We start from the raw sequence: 20,938 nt of genomic DNA, 5'->3' as shown, positions 1-20,938 counted from the left end.
GTCTTTTCCTATCCTCCCAGGTGCGCGGCTGGCTCTTTTGCAGATGTGCAAGTACACCTCTTCCCTAGTTCAAAGCCGTCAGTGCACCACTAGCTCCATCTATTGCCGGTCAATGGTTGGCTGAGATTCCGACAAATGCTTGTTTCTCCCTCTCAACTTTATAGGATATCGATTTCCAGTCCCATTTATGTAGATACAACTGATGGTCTTAAGATCTTTTCTGAACATCTTGCATGGGCTTTTTCATACCTGTTGTATTGCAAAATTTGCTTCTGGGTTGATGCCCTCCACTGTGCACACAGGTGTCTTGTTCATGTTTTCTACAGTCCTTCAGAGTCCTCAAGTGCGGTTGTTAGTAGGACCGCTAAACCCTGACAACTGCCCTGTGTTCCTCTGCACAGATGATGGGGGAATGGGTGGTGTCCCTACGCACAGCCACTGTCGTTGGGACCCACTGTACTAGGTTGGAAGAGACATAATGTGATGGTCCTGTTCTGAAGAGCTCGGTAAGTTGGTAAGTCTAAAAGTATTAGAAAAAAGCACACTGGGGAAGCATCGAGTTAAATGAATTTTTAAGGGTCTGGGCCAATATATTAAGGAATGCTTGCATGGTCTGACAGACAGCAAATGGTCTGTTCAGCAGTTTCTGTTTAGCACAAGGAAGGTCATCTGAGCACTGTCTGAAATATCCTCTTTGAAAATCTAAGGCTACATACTTTCAGGGCTTACCTTCAGCTGGTATGATGAACTGTGCTGAAGCCTGAAGAATGCAAACATTTCTCTTCATTTCTTAAAGCAGTCCTGAAGTCTGTTTCTAGCCTTAACAAAGCTGCAATCCAGGTTTATCATCCTACAAGACATCTGACAGGGAAGTTAAATAGCACTCCAGACACATTTTTAAAAACTTACTTGGGATTCAAGGAATGTTAGTGTTTTTCTCAACAGGTGGGCATTCAAGCTGAAGCCTATGTCTTCACAGTATGTCTGTGTATATAATGTACAAATTCCCAGGTATTTTAGTGTCTGCATTTATTCGCTGCCTGATTTCCCAGTTTTGTATTCAGGGCTTTCTTTGTGCCTGAGTGCCAAATGACATCTCAAATTCTTGGACCTTATTTAAAGAGACATTGGGTAACTTGGAATGTTTAAGAAAATCTTCAGTACAGTTTTATTCTACAACACTTGCACCTGCTCTTGCAGTATGAAAGACAAACATGCTGCTTCTTCAGGGTAACAAGCGGAAATCGTCCATCAATTTTTTGCTCTCTAGAATAAGGGAGGTGGAAAAAGTAAAGCCTTAGCAGATGAGGCTTTTGATCCTGTAGAGACAGGACTAGGTTTATGTCATGGGACAGAGTGATGGGCAGAGGGTTTCCCTTGCTCCAGCGCTCTGATGGAATAACTTGGCACCTCAACCTGTTTGCTGAAGGTTTTCAAAGGACAGCCAGACAACCCTGACAGCCACGGTCAGCTCAGCAGCTGCACACACTGAGACAGTTTCGAGCGCTCTGTGGTGCGGCAGTGAAGCCGGCAGCTCTGTCAGGTACGGGTCAGCAAGGATCCCAGTATAGCGCTGGTGGGAGCACGGTGCCCGGTAGCTTGTGGCTATGGGACTGGTGCCTACAACCATTCCAAATGGGAGGTGACGAATCACCCCTGGCACATGCATGTGACGTGGCAGTCAATTAGAGAAACCTAGGAAATGCTTTCTTGTGCTGTGAGTAGCCACGCTTGTGTCTGTGCTGCGTGAAGTCCAGAGAACTGAATGGCTGGCTGCCCTTACGCTCAACGTCTGTCTGCAGAACTCGTGAAGAATATACTGGCGCCCTGCACTGTCCAACCCTGCACGGGACTGGTTTTCATCAGGGGTGGCCGGAGGTAATGCAAATGGTCCAGAAGCTGAAAGCTCATATTGTAGTTGTGCCTGCGCCCTGGTTGTGGCTGGGGCTGCTGCATATTCCAACAAACCCACTCACTCGTTCCCAAACTAGCCAGCAATTCCTGAAATGTCCCAAGGTGAACTTGTGTTAGGAGTGGGGCCAGGCAGAGAGATAATCACTGAACTGGAGAATAAATGCACCATGTGTCTCTCCTGTTCAAAACCACTCTAATTTCAAACATCTTGCCTCAACAACGATCTGTTAACAAACTGCAGGCCAAGAATCTGTCAGAAGAATTTAAATACAATTCTGACAAGATCAGAACTAGACAGACGAAAACTTTACCAACATGTGGCTATAACAAAGCAAATCGAGTAAGCGCTTGCCCGGGTCAGGACAGAAGGTGATCTCTCAGGGATCTTCTTTGTTGTGCAACTGTAGCTTCTGAAAGCAGGAAATGTATTTGAGGTGTTTAAACTCCTCATGAGAAATAGAGAGCTGACCTGAGTCCAAGAGGGTGTCTTCATTACTTTGGAAACTGAAAGAAGAAGTTGAAGCTGGGAGCAGACAAGTGTTGCAGTCAAGGGGGTGATGCACTGAAATGTGAAGCAAGTTCTCAAGAGTTTCTGAAAGAACCATTTTCTGAATGGTAAAAAGGAGCTGGCAGAGGTGTAGATGAAAGAAAAGGGCTGTCTCCCTCCAAGGGAGGGGGACCAGTGAAGTACATGGGGAGCCCTTTGCTTGCTTTCAGCTAAATGCTATAGGATGCTAGAAACTCAAGAAAGTCCAGTGCTGGTCTGATGCTATTTTCTAGCATTATGATACTCAAATCATTATGCTACTGTCTATCACTTGTCAATACTGTTTAGGAGAAGTGCCTGAATTTCCTGTGTTCTGTTGACAATTGCAAAAGTCCTTCTGTTAGTAGTGTTGGAATAAGTTTTCAGCTTTATTTAGGTTCTGGCAGAACAAGCTGGCAAAACTACACGAGTTGGAAGAGGAGGAAGAGAGTTTCAGGTACAAAGAGGTCTCTGTGCCGCTCTCTGAGATGCTGCTGCATGTCATGAAAAGGGATGTGAAGTGAGGAGTCTCCATCTGGACTGTGAATATGCATTTGGGTTGACTGAACATGTCTGCAGAGGTACAGCCGTTAGTAAGACAGGCTAAACCTCCAGAAATAGGTGTTGGTAACCTGTAAGTGTTCACATTTGCAGAACACATTTGGAGCAGCAGGTAGAGGCTGTATGTATGTTATAGCTGTGACCTGCTCTAGTGCAGGAAAAGTGTCTCCCATTTGCAGTGAGGAATACCACTAAATGTGAGTGAGGTGGGAAGAAAAATACAGTGGGAATGCTGAGCAGTGAGGACCTGATCTTAAACCATGGTGATGGGGAGCTGTGACTGCAATCCAGCATGAAGAAAACTGCAGGGAAGTACGGAGTGATGCCTGGCTCTTGAAAAACAACCTGCTGCAGATGCTGCTGTTCTTGCCGGCGTGTGTGGATCACAGCCCACAGCTTCCCTGGCTCTGCTTGCTCCTGCCTGAGAACATCAGTGTCCTGTAGCGGGTTTGGCACCTTCCAAATGTTGCAGTTGGGCTCAGCTACACCAGGGATGGCTGGGAAGAGTGAAGGGGGTCTCTTAGAAATGGCAAGCCGTTAGACTGGGGTCTTCCTAGCTTTAAGAATGCCTTGTGCGCAGATTGTCCCTTCCTAATCTAAGGGTGGGTCTGTACCGAGGTCATTGCCTTCTTCCCTCTCTGCCTGCAGAAAGCAGGTGAGTACAGTAAAGTTGACGCTGGGCTAGAAAATCTAAGCAATTTTGGGTTGCACCCAAAAGGGATGGAGAGAGGCGAGCGTGTGACAGCCTCATCTGAGCAGTGACTTGTCCTTGAGGGAGAATTACACGTCCTGTGAATCTGCAGTTCTTTCTGTGCTTTCATTGCCAAATGTTACCCCTTTGTTCCTCCTCGGGCAGGGAAAGCTGAGGCAGCGTTAGAAGAGATGGCTCTCCTCTGCAAGCTTCAGAGCAACGTGTGGAGCTTCTAACACCTGAGCATATTTTATAATTCTGTGGTCCGTAATTTGTAGCCCTAAATATCCGCATCTAACCTTTATTACTGGTATCTCTGTGACAGGAATCTAGCTTAATGTCCCGATTCTGACGAAGATGGGAAGAGCTGATGAGCAGGAAAGTGTCCAATTGCTTTGGAGCTGAGTCGGTATTTCATCCCATGGGACCCAAAATGCTTTTGTCTTCCCTGGGATCACAACAGGAACCACCGAACATCCTAGAGGTAAAACAGAGTAGCTCAGATACTGACAGCAGCTGATCAACTGCTGAACTGATCATTCCAGCCTCACAGGATTAATTAATTACCTGGCACTGGGAAAAAGCTTCACTCTCTACCTGGTGGAAGCAAAGCCTCACATCCCTTTTAAGCTATAAAAGCCATAATTACTCTTCTTACCACTCACTGTTGCTTTGTATAAATAGCCACAAGGTATTTTAAAGATTCTTTGGGGGGGGGCCGGGGGTAGGTCTGCTTTGCTGGGCAAGAGCACATACTGCAGGGAGGTGGGGTGACTCCATGGCCAGCCCAGGGAGGGTCTCCAAGGATGCACCATGGCCCCAGGGGACCACTGTGTCCCTCAGGGCTGCTCGTGCTCCTTGGCACGATATCTGCGTGTAGGCACAGGTTATTGGATGCACGTATTGATGTTGCACAGTGTGGCAGAGACCAGAAATAAGGGGAAACCACCTTGCAGAGGCCTGTGTTAGTCTGACCAAAACACTGCTCCAAAACTGCGGTGGCACCCAGGGCTCAGCCAGACACAACACGCTTCCTCTTTCTCAACATCTGTATTCCTGTAAATTGATGTGGAACTGCTTATGCCAGTTGTTTGTAGACCTTCCCCTCCTGTCTTGTGACTGACGTGATTAAATCCAGGAAAGAGATGGTTTCTCTATTGCCAGGTTCCTGCAGCGAGAACTCGGGCCATCTGCTTCACGGTCTGTGGCGTTTCTGGTCGCATGGTGCTGCAGTGCTGGCTGGAGCTCCGCTGTTGTGCAACAGTCGCGTATGGAAAGCTTTACCCTTTAATGTGAAAAATGGGAAAGACAGATGCAATCTGGGTCTAATATTATTCTTGTACTTTTCCCTCTCATCTCTCAGGAGCTCTCTTGCTGCTGCCTTTCCGCACTCCGTCTGAGCACCAGAGCCCCTCTTTTTCCTTGATAAAGCAGGCGCGGAGTCACTGTCCCCCGAAGCGAGGTCCCTGCCTCAGGGCTGTTACTCTCTGGAGGATATAAACCATCTCTCCGTGATATTTGTGAATCCGAGCCCGTGCATATCGACTCGTCCCATTGCTTCAGAGTGCACCACACAGGAATAATAGTTTGCAAACTTTTTGCTTGCTGTGATTACAGGTTGAGGTAGATCCACAGTGGGTGTCTGGTTAAACCAACAAAACCTCTTTATTAGAAAACTATGGAAAAAGGATATCAGAGAGATTTAGTGTTTCAAAGAGCATCAGAACCAAATGCCTTGTCTTGCTGGTAGGAGGATGGGAGATTTAGGAGTAGTTAGTAGCTTGAGAAAAAAACGAAGATGAATAATAAAGGCAGGTCCTATTTTTTCTATTAAAAGTTTCTAGGCTACACAGATTTGTTATAAATGATGGCACTAAATAACCAGCCGTGCCCAAGCTCCCCTGAAAGGCTCTGTAATATCAGCAGCTGATGCCCTACTGCGCAGGGACACAATTGGGTCTGTTCCTCCAGACAATACCCCTGTCAGCAGGAAACATAAAGCTGGCAATTAGCAGAGGAGGCTCTGCGTTGTGCTTTCATCCCAGACAATAAGAAGGGCCTGGAAGAGTGAGATTAAGGCCGGCGTGTCCGCAAGAGATTGTTGAAACAAACCTCACTGAGACTTTGGGGCATTTAAGAAACAAAACCAACAAAATAAACCCCTGGTTAAATCTAACTCTACAAACAAGTCTAGAAAGCAAAATACCACTGGAATAGGATCGTTGGCCTTAGAAATATAAGCCTGGGGTTGTGAGGAAAGACTTTCTTCTCAGCTGAGATGTCTTGTAGTTGTCAGCAGAGTATGACTGGAAATAAACACTGAGTGGGGTTTTGTGCACTGGACCCGCAGTGGGAGTTCTGCTTTGCTTAGCCAGGACTGGGACTAAGCACCAGCATCCATGGAATAGATTTTTTACCCAACTAATGCAAGTTTTAAGCCCTGGGAAATACTCCATACTTGGCACTCCGAATGTTTAAAAGTCTCCCAAATTACCAACCCTACAAAGGCCCTGAAAACAATGCAGCAACACAAGTGGTCTCAGCTGCTTCTTGTGACCAGTACCGAAACTACACCTCAGCCATTGTAGAGCACGCTATTAGAATAAACTAATTTGGTCAGCAAGTCTCAAACTTTTTTCTGCTGGCGCAGGAGTTCTTCCAACTCACAGGCATCAGGAAAGCCACAAAGGTAAATTATGAAAATCCTTTCCTTGCTATCAGTTCCATCTCCCCAGACATATAACATGACTGCCATATGCCACAAAGTAGCATCAGCTGTTGGTCTTCAGCAATCAATCCCACACTGTACCTCCAGCAGTGCACAAAACAGGGAGAGGAGACACAGATATTCACTGCAGAGCTCTTGCACAGCTTCCTATGCAAGGTGCGACTCGTGTGCTGAAGGCAAGCCACGCTGCTGCTAATGGGGGCATGGCGGGGTGAGGACCGTGGGGTGAATTGTGCGGTTTGTGGTGCGAGGAGGTGACCAGTACAGACAGGCTCCTGAGACCTATGTGCTTGGGTCACTCTGTCCCCTCAGGGAGGTATTGCTCTTCCTGCCCATGAACTGGTGCCCTGTCCCCTCAGCTTCCTGAGGGACATATCCCTGATGGATCACACTCTTGACGTGAAGCTTGTAGCATCAGGAAGTTTGGTCAAGCCTGATGTGACACACTTGAAAGGAGAGGGGGAGAGGAAATTGAGAGAACTAGACAAATAATGGGATTGCCAAACAGACACGTGTCTGGCCATAAAAGCAAATCAGCATAGACCTTTAGTGTGCAGAATAAGAACGCTTGTTTGGAAACCTGAAGAATTAGCCTGAACACGTGTCCTCTGTGTCGGTCTCCTGCAGAGCTGTGAATGTGAAATTGCATCCATGATCCAAGTCCAAAGAGCAAATTGTGCACTTAATGACTGCTGCTAGCTAGCTTGGCTGGTCAGTGGTTGCTGCGTAGCTACAGGCCGGTCTTCTGGGTAATGTGTGCATGGAGGTTAGGTGGTGATGCTGTGACTTTGTCCAGAGCAGGTGGAAGACTTGTCCAGATTTTTCCAGGCACTGCCGCTTCGGATAGCTTGATCCGTGTGTGAGGGATAACGTGTGTTAACAGTTTGCTTGGAGTGACAGACATGGGATGTCCTGGACCAATGTCTCCCTGTCAGCTGGAACAGCGGGAAGTTGTGCCGTGACCGGATCACTGCGATGCAATGTTAATTGCTTCCTGAATACTGATGAATCTTCTTTGGGAGAGCTGACCTGGAGGTCCTGCAGGAGCAGAAGCCAGCAGCCTTTCAGCCGGCTGGAGTTCATGGGACAGCAAGCTCCTGTTTCTCTTTACACATGGGAATCTCAGGGGTGTGGGAAGGAAAAGGAGAGGAGCTTTAGCACGGAGGTGTCTGTTCCAGGGATGTGTTAAATATACAGGCTGAGAACGCACTCAGAAATCCATGAGTCCTGTTCCTGTTTCAGTGGCAGACTGTCCATTCTCAGCCGTAAGTCTGCCAGACTTCTATTTGCAGAAGTTACAAACTGCCCGTTTACAATGCCCTTATGCTGAGGTGGATGGCATTTGGTGGAAGGCTGTGTTGGTGGAACTGGAAAGCAGAAGTGTTTTGGCCCTGTAGAAGCAGCTTGGAGTTTTTGTTTCTGCATGTGAGGGACATCTGGGCTCTGTCTGCACTCTGCAAGGAAGTGCCTGAATTATAGGCAGCAGAAGGCTCAAATTCTTACCTGTGCACTCACAAACAGCCCAACTGCCCCCTTTCAGGTACTCGGCATTGGCCAAGAGAGAAGCAGCAACGGCTCCACTCTTCTTTCTGAATCATAAGTAGTTGGACAGTTGAAGATGGTTTATTAGGATGGAGGCTCTGTGCTTTCTATTCCTTCCAACCCCTACAACAGAAGTATCCCTTGCAGAAGCAAAGAAACACCCATATGCAAATAAATAAGGGTACCAAGGAAGCTTTGTGCAGCAGCCACAGCGCTGGTATCAGTGTGAGGCATCAGCACCAAACAGCAACTTTTGAAATTTTCAGATGTGTGAAACTAAAATAATTGAGATACGGCAGGCGTGTGACGTACTTTCACAGCCCCAGCACTTCTACCGATACCTCCTAAGTCAACGCTTGACAAGCCCTGTCTCTGCTCAGAACTGACTCTAATTCAAAGTTTGGGTGACATTAAACTCCGTGAGGAGGAGCTGGGTCAGAAAGAGGGTCAGTTTAGTGCAGTAAAAAGTGGGAAAAAACAAATGCTGGAGTAGAATAACATCTACAGCTGGGCTAGGGAAATGTTATTTTGAAGGATAACTCTGCAAGGGACAGGCTTGCAACACGACCTAGTGATCTCTGACACACACAGCGCTTTGTTCCATTTTTCAATGCATCTTGCTTAGGCACATGGCTTTCTACTCCACTTGGCAAATATTTGATTTATAAAGATTAACATGTTGCTAGCCCATGTGCTGGGAAGCTTTTCCAAGGGTTGTGTGAAAGATGTGCCTGGAGGGTGGCAGATCAGGGTTTACTAACTGGTAAGGATAACACTTCTTAAAATGCACCTGAGCTTATTTTTTAAATTGACTGCATGTAAACAGAATTGCAACCTATTTAAAAAATAAGCTAACCCAGAGTGACAGGATCACCCAAACCACGCAACACGATTTGCCCTTTGCTCAGCTGCTTATTAGCGAGATTTACAGGCACTAAAACTACATTGAGATTTTACCATCTAGCCATCCCAAGGTCATATATCTGCTTGCCAAGGTCTTCTTGTACTAGATGGACATCTCTTAACTCTAAGAACTCTGTTATTTCTAATTTATTTTGAGATGTATGAATGGAGGCTGACTTCAGGAACTGCAGTTGCGTTAAGAAGACAGCTGACTGGCTAGAATATTTGCTTAGTGGGAATTAGTGCCAATACAATGACGAATTACCAGCACTGGTGGTGACGACTCTGCTGCCATGGCAAGGAGCAGACAGGTGGCCGTGCCCACGTGCGCATGTGGCTGCAGGAAATCCTCCGGAGAGCTGAGGGGTCCAAAGGAAGTGTCCAGCAGCCCAGGCACTGGACCCCGCTTTCTGGACTTGCTCAGCAGCCCAGGAGACTGCGCTCTTTGGGGCCTTTTAGGTGTGATTTTAGGTGAAAGGACAATTAGGTGCCAACTATTAGCTTCCACCTGCTGTGACCTTTCTTTTGAAACACCAGTGAAGTGTTCTTGCCAGAGTCTCTAGAGCCGTCCTTGATGCCAGCCAAAGCATCAAGTCTTATTTGGAAGTTCAGTGTGTGATTATGGAAGTTAGTTCACATTTAAATCTAAAGAACTCGTGTATGTGAGGTTAGAAACTCAGGTGGCATTCACTGAGCACAGGAAACTTCTCTTCACCTTTCTGCATGTGCACAGAGGATGATTTATTTGTGTGGTATAGAAAAGAGGAATGATGCTGGAGGCTATGGGCTGGATTCCATTTCTAATGCTACCAGACAACTGCATTTAGTGCTGTTGCAAAAGGTTTAATTCTGTTGAAGACATGGGCATAAAGAGAATAGTTTATATCTGCTGGGGAACTCATAACTGTCATTAAACTTAATCCAGCCATAAGTTTGAAAAACATTTTGCACTTTTCCTTTGAAGATCTTTGATGTAAACTTGGGGTCTGTCTCACACCCTTTGCTCCCTCCATCACCAAAGGAGTAGGATCCAGTTTTGGCCAAATGGCAGCGAATTGCAGATCCCTCTCCCGGTGCTGCCACACTGCTTCGCAAGCCTTTGGCGCTGCGTGCCGCGCTGTTGGTGAGTGCCAGGCCGTTTCCAACTGGCAGTGGTGACTAAGCAGCCTGGAGCAGCTGCCTCAAAGGTCCATTCTTTTATGAGAGATTTATTGCAGCGAGCAGAGGCGCTGGGATGTGATAATTGCCTTCATTCCCGGACGAAGACCCTGAAGAACAAAAGCCAGTTGCCCGTGAATCCATGGTGTGATTCAAGCATTCACTTGGAGAGGAGGAGTGGGAACCGTGTGCCTGTTGCTGTGGAAAAAGTGAGTGGGCATCAATCACAAGAGCAGCTCTGCTCTGTGAGGCGGGGAGCGCTGCTGGCCCATGGAGGTGGCCTGGACCCTCCAGCCTTCACGTCCTCCCTGGGGCTGCCATGGGCTCGGGCTTGAGGAAACGCCAGAACTCTGAAGCTGCTCTGCGAGCAAATCGCACTGGGACACGCTGGAGGTGCGGGTTCGACTCTGCCTTTCATCCCTGCCCCTGCTCATTGTATCAGCCCGGGTCTTTTGTCTGTCCTCCCAGACATCTCCTCCAGAGCTGACCTGCTCACCTGCGCGCCTGAGCACGCTGGTATCAGACTCCTGCTGCTGTGAGCATCCCCGGGAACTCCCCCACCGCCCGATTTTTCTGCCAAGACCACGTTCCAGATTTCCTGGAAAGCTTTATCGGGGACTTCCATGGAGAACTGATTCCCTGCGAAGATCCCCCGCGCTGCTAGCACGGGCTGCGGAGCGGGGAGGATTGTGAGTGCTTCGCCGTTAGCGGGGGCGAGGGCGGCGGGAGTGGGGTGCACTGGCGGAGCCGCTCCGGGCCGGGGGTGCGGGTGGGGCTGGGGGTGCAGGGGGTGCCCGAGCCCAGCACCGCCCCGGGGGCTCAGTGCCGCCGTCGAGGCGCCGCCCGCGCGGCCCAGCCCGGCCCCGCGCTGCCGCTGCCCCTCCGTGCCGCCGCGCAGCCCGGCCGTGCCCGCGGAGGGGGGCCCGGCGCTGGCGGGGCGGGGGAGCCGCGGAGCCGAGCGGAGCCGAGCGGGGCTGCGGGGGGCGAGGCGCCGGCACGGAGGAGGCTGGGCGGCTGGGCGTGCTGCCGGGCGGCTGCGGGGTGCGGGGCGGGGCGCGGGGTGCGGAGCAGAGTGCGGAGCGCGGCGCGGGCGCGGTGGCCCCGCGGAGGGGAGGGGAGCGGAGCGGCCGCGGGAACCCCCTGTCCGTCGGCGCTGCCAGCCCCCCCGAGCTGTGCTTTGCAGCCCAGCCCGCTCCCGCTGCCAGCCCGGCGCTCGGGCTCGTCCTGCCGGCGGCTCTGCCGGAGGTTGCCCCTTCCCCGGGCTCCCCAGTGCGTTATTAGACCCTCGCTGCCGGCCGGATCACTAGGAACTCCCTCGCTGCCCTATTTTTTCTGCCAAGACCGTGTTCCAGATTTCCTGTGGTAGCATCTTCAGGGACCTCCGTGGAAAAGTGAAGACCCGGCCCTGGGGCCAGAGGTCGGGGAGCGGGAGGTTGGTGGTGCTGGCCTGCTGGCACGGCGCTGGGCTCCGCGGGCCCGTGGGTCACACACCGATCAGGTGAGCGCAGAGCCAAACGTACTTCTCCCTAGGGCTTGGAGCTGTGCTCTGTGTTTATAAAGTCACTGCTGAACTTTGGAAGACTGTTTGTGAACGTGTTTAGAGTCCAGGCTTCAGAACTGATCTTCTTGGTCCCTTTAGCAGCAAAGTGCTTAAATGTGTGCTTGTGCTGTGCACACAGGAGACTCCCATTGAGAGCAAAGAAATTACGGCTGGCAGTGTCCGTGCCAAGAGACAGTGTTAGGATGTGTTTGCATTGCAGATCACATTGCTGGTTTCCATGTTTGTGTCTTTACATACCACATCTATGACTTTACTAGATTTTATACGGCCAGGCACTCAAGCTTTCCTTCTGCCAGAGCCGAGGTGGTGAGTCCTGATGTTGGGCAGCTCTGCGGGATGGCTCCCTGGTACTGAGCTGCGTGCTCAGACGCTGCTCATGGAGGCTGGATTTACTGCTCTGCAGGATCTGTTCTGGTGCTGTGTTTCTGCAGGCTTAAAAAGAAATGAGAAAAGCTGCCAGTGATTTGACGCTGTTTAACAATGCGATTTATGATGGCTTTTTTATTTAGTTAATGCAGATAAAGAGGCTCTGCTAACTTGCCTGTCTATTAATATCACACATCTGTATATGTTTTATGATTAATTATTCTGTATCCTGGAAACAAATGTTAAACTGAGACCTTGAGTTCTTTAAGAAGAACTGAGAATTGTTTTGATAGCATACTACCCAGGACAGGTATTTCAGAGAGAATAGTTTTCTCCTTTTTGATTCATGACTTTCCAAGGAAAGCAGCCTTGTCTGAGAACTAGCTTTCTGCAGGATGTTTCTGTCTCTGCAGCACATCTCTAGTAATATTTTGTTTATTCTAGCAAAGGGTGAAAGCTTGCCAGCTGGTCAGCATGTTTAGGAGAGATTTGAGACCTGATTCTTGGTTCTTCAGCTTTCTGGTGAGTTTTATAATAAATTTTATAATTTGAGTATTTGAGGTAATATTAACGCTTTATATGAATGTTATAAAACATCCTTTCCAACAGGTCGGTAGTCTGTCCAGGAGTCTCTTTGCCTTTGCAGCCCTTGCCAAGAATCAGACTTCTAAAGGTTAGTGTTTTTATCAGCACTTCTGTGTGTTTTTATAAGCAATATTCAGCACAGAGAAACAACACATTAAAAGGTGTCCAGTGGCAGAAACGAAGATAAAGAAACTTTTTCCAGTACCATATTTTGTGCCTGAAATTGTATTTGCATAGCTAAATACTTGCTTGACTAACTCTGAAATTACTGTCTAAAATCAGGTAAGCACTGCTCAGCTGCTAGTCTTTGTGCTGCTGTAACTGCGAACAGAACAGATTATTTTGTGGTTGCAAATTGCATCTGCAAATGCAGAAGTTGGTAGGAGCTGGGAAATGGAGATAAAATGAGAAAATTTGCTTGCACGTATCTGCTTTGAACAAGCTACCCTGAGGGCAATCCCTGGGCGTACCACAGTGAGCTTTTTCTTCAGACTGAGCTCGGCATGGGTTTGGGTGTCTCACAGAAGTTTGCTCAGCGCCAGCCCTATGCCGGCGATTCAGTTTGTGAGCAGGCTCCAGATGTCCCTCGTTTTAAGTCCAGCATAGTCTGGACTTTTCTGTCACACTGTGCCTGCTGAACATCCCAAGGGCTGAATACGGAAATGAGCTCCTGCCTTCAGCTCCTCTGGGGTGCACCAGGCAGTATTAGTAAATGCTCAGGGATGCTGCAAGAGCCTGTCCCCTGTAGTGTACGTGGCACAGGAGAGGGTTGGAGAGGCTTTCTGTTTCTCCAGATTGTGCGTGTCTTTCTCCAGGTTTTGCTCCTGTCACAATTGAGACCTCAAGACACATGTACGAATATGTGGCCACTGCTTTGGACTGGTGGCATGCAGACAGATACTGTGAACACCACTTTGCTCAATTGCTGTTTGAACCCCAGGACAGTGAGCAAGCTTCCTTTAGCAAACTGCTGCAGTCCCACCACATCAGAGGCTCTGTCTGGCTAAACGAAAGGGATGGTGTCCTGCACAAACTGAAATGGAGACGTGAGTATAAGTGGGCTTGGACTGTTTGAAACATGTTCACTGCTGGATCTGTTCCATCTGAAAAATTAAACTGACTGAAAAAGGTGCCACTCATTTTTTTATTGTCACTGTGGTAAGACCTAGAGCCTCCAGTCACAAGCTGGGACTGACAGAACAACAGTGATCCCAGCACATCAGCCGCCCGATCACTGTCAAGATTTTTTAATGCATTGCAGCAGCGGGGAGTTGCAAAGGGGCTGCTCTGCTCTGTCCTCCTGAGCCATCTCCCTGTGAAGCAGGTCTGACTTTCCTCAGCCTCACTGTTGGTGACCTGCGGGTCCTGCAGAGCAATGATGTTAGAGATGGGACCAGGGGGACGGGCGTTCCCCAGCAGCAAGGCACCGCATGGCAGATGCCTCAAAGGCGTTATTTGGCTATGCTCTTGGTTGCTATAGCATGGGATGCTTGGGAACATGCTGTTCCTTCCAGATGCATTTGCTAGAAACCTAAGTTTCTCTGAATTACACTTGCTGAAATGATGCAATCTCAGCTTGCCTGCCTTCCTGATCCTCGCCAGGCACAGGAGAAGCAGAAGCCTTGCTGCTTGCTTACAGGATGTCCTTGCCTGCAGGGTCCATGAGTTCTTGGCTTGAGTAGGAAGCAAATGAAAATGATGGTTTCATCCCAGTAGAAGATGAGCAGGCTTTGGCCCATGCTTCTTCCTTTATGCTGGCTGGAATTTCTCCTTCTAGGGGACCACATTGTACCAGTCCTGGTGTTCGGAGACAAAACAGACACAAAATACGTGAAGGTGCTCTCTGACTTCCCAGCACTGCCTGCTGTCACAGCCTGCGCCCACCTGCAGTGGGACACCAGGACCCAGGAGATCGCTACCATCTTCTCCTATGCTGTGCCAGCTTTTATTAATGAGTTCCAGCTCCGTGGCTTTGTCGACGAGGAAGGCTTTGTTCGATTTGCTCTCATAGTCCACGGGCACCATTCCCCATACCTGCCCATGTTCCGTGCTGATGGACAGTGGCATCACTTCTGTGTGACCTGGCAGCAGGAAAACGGGACCTGGGCCATCTATGCCGACGGTAAAAGGAGGGCATCAGCCAGCGGTTTGTGTGCTGTGGGGCCCTCTGCCCCCCAGGCCATCTATGGCCAGGGGACTTTCATCATTGGGCAGGATCAAGATTCGCTGGGGGGCACCTTCAGGGAGAAAGAGTCCTTCAGTGGGAACATCACCGACTTGCACATCTGGCAGAGAGTCCTCAGCGCGGAGCAGATTGAGAAAATTCGGTCATGTTGGGTGGTAGAGCAAGACCTTGTATTTGGGTGGAGCTCCAATGCTCTGGAGGTTGAAAGCACTGTTCAGGAAGTGACTGCACAGTTTCTTTGCCCAGGTAAGTCTGATTCCCCTCGCTGCTTCAGCCCCCTCCTGCAGCAGGGGGTCAGCACGCAGGGACTGTCTGAGAAGCAAGGGAATTTGGTGCAGTTTGTGGAATGATGCTTCTCCTTCAGGAAGGGAAGCGCAAGCAGATTCAGAGCTGGGCTGAGCAGTTTCCAAATTGTACTTAAAGGCACGGTCATCACTAAGCCCTTGGTCATTGAAGACCCCTGCCATGACCCTAGCAAACACAGCTTTTCAGATGTCCTGGGCTAATGACAGGCTTTCTCGTTTACTGAGAGAAATGGCTTACTTGTCAGTGATGCTGTTTCCTGGGGTTTGCACACCCCATGCTTGGATGCTCTGCTGGGAGGAGGGATCTGTCTCTCAGCCAGCCTGGTGTGACATTACTGATAAATCACTGACCTGGCACTGCCACCTCCTCTGGGTTGCCCCCGGAGGGTATTTACCGGTCGCATCAGAAGCAGTTTCTGAGCCCAGTCCCTGCTCTGCTTAAGGAGCAGTTCGCAGCTTTTGTCTTCAATGGGGCTTGTGGGTTGCTTGCAGGAAACGTGATACCTGCTTGGGGATGGCATGTCTCTGGGGAACGTGGGCCTCCTGTTTGTGTGTGTTTCCACAGGGCCTGTTGAGGAATGCCGAGTTTTTGAAGTTGGCAGCAATGGATTCAGTTACGCATCTTGTTTGCAGTCTTTGCCTTTCATCTGTCGCTACAGAAAGGGTACAGCATCTGTTATTTATTTATTCGTTACTTCCACAGCATTCACTCCTGGAGGTCCTAGCTAGGATGATGGCCAGTGATGGGGAGGCCTCGTGTCTGCTCTGAAGAGATTGCATGCAAAACATGGTGTAGCTGTGACTTTGCTGCAGTTGCATGCACTCTGACAGGTTATTTTGCTATTCTCCAGTTAAGCAGTGCTTGTAGACATTACATGGCTGCTGGATGCAATGCTGCAGAGTGCCTCCCAATCCAGGCATCTCCAGACTCGTTGGCCAGGGGGACATGGGGAGGAGGCAGAAAAGAAGTGTTAGACTGTCTCTCCAGATGGGATCTTGTACTAGAAATAAAATACAGCTGTGAAGTCTCCTTGTCCTGACTGTCCTACAAACTTCCCCGCCATCTGAGGACCATTCCCCAGGCTTTCAACGTGGCATGTGTTAACCACACCGCTAGACACCACAGCAATGGTTATGCTTTTCCTTTATTCTCAGATGCATACTGGCAACTGAAAAAAGCTCAGCTGGAATCCAGCCATTCGCTTACCAGCCGTGTGAACACACTTGCAGAGAGGACTGTGGTGAGTCCTGCGACCCCAGCAGTGGCAGCTGACACCGGGAGCAGGCAGGAGCTGTTGGGGAGGACTTGCTGGCACCTACTGGTGTTTGGGGTCACTTTGGCAGAAGTTATGCCTGTGGCCTCTTCTGAGCTGCTGTCGGAGAGTGTGGCCAATACAGCTGTAACTCGTGCTATGATCAAACAAGCAAAGTGTTGCCTCAGGTTGACTCCTCTCACTGAGGTTGACTTGCTGGACAAGAGAGTTCAAAATGTCAAGGCAAATCTTCTTCCCCTAAGATATGTCTGGTTGGCCATGCAGGTGTCCTCACAACAGCTAGGACATGCAGGGCATTGCCAAGGCGTAGCTGATGATCAGGCAGAATCAGGGCTCGGCACTGAACTAAACCATCTTTTCCATGGCAGATTCCTGAGAACGTCTTCACAAGTGATGTCCAAGACATGAACCTCTCTGTTGCTCTTGGTGCTCTTGATGTCTTGGCAACTGTTCTGAGGGAAGGAGAGACACCTGTGCTGGAGTCATCTGACCTCCTTACGGTGCTTCAATTACTAAAGCAAGTTTCTGATGTGGAAGTCCAGGAGGGAGAGGAGCTGGAGATGTTGGAGCAGTTGGGCCAGTATTACGTGGAAGTGACCGAGTTAATCTTGGAAGAGCAGAATGTTGAAACATGGTCATCAGTCAGCCAGGTAACGGTGTCACCAGCAGTCTGGCTGCTGTGTGCCACATCTGTTCATCTTGTTGTGTGTGCAGCTTCTTGGCCTGCTGTCTGACCACAGGCTGAGGACCTGTCCTTTCATGGTCACATCTAGCCTTTCTGGCTGTATTCTGGAGCTTGTGAAAATGCAGCAGGCATGGGCACGGAGTGTCTTTGCCAGCTCAGATAAGGGCCAGCTGTCTCACTGTCGCCTCATTTGTTGGCAGTGCAAACAAGTTTTTCTGCAAACGAGTGCAGTCAAGTGGTGCCTTCCTTGCAAACCCCTCCAGTGGTTGTCTCAGCTCTCTTCAAGCTACTCCACTTTGTCAGCCTGGATTTACAGGATTACACACAGTTTGCAGATTCCCGGTGCTTTGTGGATTCCTTGCTCCCACACCCTGCTGTCTCTGGCAGGGCAATGCCCTTCACTTATGGTTTGTTGTATTTTCCATGGGTGAGCTGCCAAGGAGCTATCTGTCATCAGCCCCCATGCTGTTCAAAACACCGTCAAGCTTTGTGTGAGGGATTTCCATCATCCCACCCCCATCAGGATTTTCTCCGTTGGCTTCTCCCCTTCTCGCGCGGGTCTTTTGTGTCTGTTGTACGGCCTGCGCTCGCCACCTGTCTCTGGGAGATGTGTGACAGCGTCTGGCCTGGCCAGCACTCCAGGAACCAAGCCAGGGACCTCCAGAGATGAAAGGATGCTGAATAGTTCAAGTTTACCTCATCGCTTAGGTCTCCGTGGCCACAATTACTCACAGCTTCTTGGTAGTGGCATAAAACCAGCTCTGACCCAGTTTAGCTGGTGCAGCAGATATATCTGCTGAGGGAGAAAGGGTTTGAGTTTGTGTACTACAGGGGTGGCACTTCTGCTGCCCACCACACGCAGACCCTTGAGTAACGGGGCTGGTCACCTGCTACCCTTCCAGCTGTGGAGTCTATTTTTGCATGAAACCTTTTCCAGGAAGAGAGGATGGTTGTTCTACCGCTTTGCAAAAATCAGGAGTCAGGTCTAAAAAAATCAGTACTTTCTCTACAGAAGCTTATTTAGTTATTTATTTCAATGCTGGTTTAATGGCTTTTTATAAAGACCAGCAAGTTTTTATCTCATTGCCAGTCTTATCTCCAGTGCTGAAGTAACTGGGAACATCCTTTATTGAAGAAATAAAAAAAAAAAAAAGTGAAGCAAAAGTTTGAGTCCCAACTTCTCTTTTCTGCCAAGGACCAAGCATTTCAGAAAACTCTTGTGAGCCGTGGGAAGTGTGAGCTGGCAGTGCAGGTGCTGATTTCCATTGCTCTCTCCGTGTTTGCAGGTTATCGGAGGGCCCATGACTGTTGTTGAGCTCTGCGACAGAATGGTGTCACACTTAGCCCCACTGCTGACCGCAGGGAGGACGAAGATCACAGTCCAGCACAAGAGTGTCGGTGAGTGGCACTGGCAGAGCTTGGGGAGAGTGTCTCACCAGGACACAGCTTAGTCATCCCATCTGGTTCCCAGTCCAAGTCCACTCCTGGCACCTCTCCTCCTCTGGTTCATCTGTTGCTAACCCGATGGCCTTCTCCCCATTTCCTTTATGCAAAAGTGTCACAGCGTGGGAGACATCTCTCACACTGTGGATTGTAAGAGGATTGTAAGAAACTTTTGGGTCCAGGAGACAACCTGAGCATATAGTTTGCACTGAAAGGGATCTGACTGCTGCTGCTGTGAGTCCTGGCTGGGGTTATAATGTTCTTGTGGTACTTCGCTGTAGCAGTAGCTCTGGAGGAAGGCTGAACCCTGGTTCAGTACCTGATTTTGCCCTTTCCACAGGGATGGAGGTCAGGAAGCTGGAGCTGAGCAGGCAGGAGCTAAGCAGTGAGGCGTACCTGGTCCAGAGCCCTGAGAAAGGCAGGCACGACCTCATTGAAGTTCCTGCAGAAGAAATGCAAAGACTGAAAGCCAGAGGTAGGTTATGACGCCTGTGCTTCCCTGGGTCTCCCCATGGCACTTATGCACCATCTTCCCTAATGGCGGGAACTCTTTACCCTGCACCCGTGGTCTGGAGAAATGTGGGGAGGAGATGCCCTTGGTGAAAGGGAGATGGGCTGTGGGGGAGAGTTTATGTACAGCCTCTCTACAGGCACAGCGTGGAGCTGCGGGTGCCTTGGACCTCCAGTATCACCCCCGCAGATTAAGGCAGTGGTGCTGAAGCAAGGGCTGTTCAGAGCTGCCCTGTGCGCCTGCACCCATCCTGTGATGCTCTCTCTGTGCAGGCCTCCGCAGAGTCACGATGAAAAACATGTGGTTTGGCTATGGCTCCCTGCAGCGATGCCTGTCCAGCGCTGGCAGCAGTGCTGTCTTCCAGGACACGACTGCTTCTGATGGAGGGCAGAAGTGAGTGCAACAGCCCCCCCTGCACCCAGGGCTGCCCCCTTAGCACCGCGAGAGAATTCATTTCAAAGTCTGTGCCGAATCTCTCAGTGCCTCTATTTTGGGGTCCCCTCCACCCTGCTCCATCCCATCTCGTTTGTCCTTGTCCCCTGCTTTCTCCAATCTGCGTGTGGTGACCGGACAACAGAAAGGGGGGTCAGTGCTTTGTGGGGGCAGAGCCCCTTGGCACACCTTGGCCTGCGCTGCGCGGTGGGGCTGCCTGCGTGCCGTGATGCACCGTGGGGTCCCCTCTGCGTGCCTCAGGTTCTCCTGGGGTTATCTGCCTTGCTGGGGCGGGACACGGACACGGAGCCTGTGGGGGCTGCTCGGGGTCCCCTCGGGCCGGGGCAGAGGCCCCTGGAGTCGGGGTGGCTCCCAGAGGGGCGGGGGGCAGCGCCCTGCTGCTCTCGGAGCTCTCTGAACACTAGGTGGGGGTGCAGCCCGCGCATCCAGCGCACGCCCCGCTCCTTCGCTGGGCTTGTGGCTCAGCCGTTGTGCTGCTCAGCTGCCGGCCGCTGGGATGCTCCAGTGCCACATCTGTAGGTCACCTCTTCGGTCACGGGGCAGCGGTGGTGGTTTCTGGTTGTCAGGTAATCTGAGGCACCTTCTGCCCTGTGCCCAGGCCCTTTGCTGGTGGCACTGAAGCACTCCAGAAGTGGCTCTGGATCTCTCCAACTGTCTTGTATAACATGAGAGCCTGTTTTCTGAGCACATCTTGTGGTTCCTGTGCCTGTGAGCAGCATGCTTTCCCTGACAGGTACCTGAGCACCACGGTGGGCACTGCTGTGATCTCATCCGCTCTGCTCAGCGACTACCAGGAGATTAGCACCTCTGTGCACTACCGCCTGCAGCACCGCGTCCAGGTACCCTGAGGAGGGGCCGTGCTTCCCAGCCGCCTTCCCCGCCAGCAGCATCATGCAGCTTGACCTGGCAGGCTGTGCCCAGCCTCAGCACCAGGCCCCCAGAGGTCTTGGACTTAGGGGTGTCCCGTGCCCACGTCTCTCTCCTTGACTCCTGTTCCCTTGGGGAGGTGTTTGTCCTGTGCTGACAGCCCTTGTTGCAGCCTAGTGAGTGAACTGCATCAGTCTGCATACAGTACGTGCCTGGCTGTGTAATCTCTTCTTCTCCCTCTCTGCCTGCAGGACATACCCAATAAGCTGGTGGGGCCCATCTGCGCCTTCTGGAACTTCAGCCTCAGGTGCCTTGTTTCAGTTCGGCTCCCCAGATTTATGAGCTTTTATTTCCTCTGGAAAACCAAACATAATGATATAAGTGTAATGGTAAGAGTAGGGATCTGTAATGCTTTGCCTGCTTTCATGCTGGCATCCTCTATCTGCTGGAGCAGGGCGCTCTCCTGGGAAGATTTCCTTTGGAAAAGTCACTCACAAGCAAGTGACCTTTAATGAGGTATATACAACTAAAATGGAAAGCCCTAGTTAATTATGATTGTTGCCTGCAACAAAGAAGAGTTGGTCTAAGATATATAGCCCAACAGACATGCAAGACTCCCAGCCTCATAAATACTGCTTGGCATTGAGTGTTTTTGCTGAATGTCACCGCAGTGAGAGCAC

General features: G+C 50.2%; 1 protein-coding gene across 10 annotated transcripts in view; it reads left to right on the top strand.

Moving 5' to 3' along the window:
• The first annotated feature begins 10,116 nt into the window (after positions 1–10,116).
• The window catches only part of ADGRD2 (adhesion G protein-coupled receptor D2), a 30,217-nt gene continuing 19,395 nt past the window's right edge, over positions 10,117–20,938 (top strand). For 7 of the 10 annotated variants that reach the window (XM_054848898.1, XM_054848895.1, XM_054848896.1 and 4 more), the window contains exons 1-13: positions 11,040–11,521; positions 12,395–12,472; positions 12,560–12,623; positions 13,351–13,581; positions 14,313–14,966; positions 15,591–15,689; positions 16,181–16,266; positions 16,668–16,949; positions 18,271–18,382; positions 18,768–18,902; positions 19,211–19,331; positions 20,125–20,230; positions 20,510–20,565. In XM_054848898.1, the coding sequence (XP_054704873.1) occupies positions 12,425–12,472; positions 12,560–12,623; positions 13,351–13,581; positions 14,313–14,966; positions 15,591–15,689; positions 16,181–16,266; positions 16,668–16,949; positions 18,271–18,382; positions 18,768–18,902; positions 19,211–19,331; positions 20,125–20,230; positions 20,510–20,565 (1,994 nt within the window). In that variant the 5' untranslated portion in view covers positions 11,040–11,521; positions 12,395–12,424. Of the gene's footprint in view, positions 10,233–10,284; positions 10,713–11,039; positions 11,522–12,394; positions 12,473–12,559; positions 12,624–13,350; positions 13,582–14,312; positions 14,967–15,590; positions 15,690–16,180; positions 16,267–16,667; positions 16,950–18,270; positions 18,383–18,767; positions 18,903–19,210; positions 19,332–20,124; positions 20,231–20,509; positions 20,566–20,938 lie in introns of those variants that run through there. The other 3 variants (XM_054848893.1, XM_054848892.1, XM_054848894.1) reach the window with 3 other exon arrangements.

This window comes from Grus americana, chromosome 20 (genome assembly GCF_028858705.1).
Source record: "Grus americana isolate bGruAme1 chromosome 20, bGruAme1.mat, whole genome shotgun sequence".
NCBI lineage: Eukaryota > Metazoa > Chordata > Aves > Gruiformes > Gruidae > Grus > Grus americana.
This window is presented reverse-complemented; position numbering and strand designations above follow the sequence as displayed.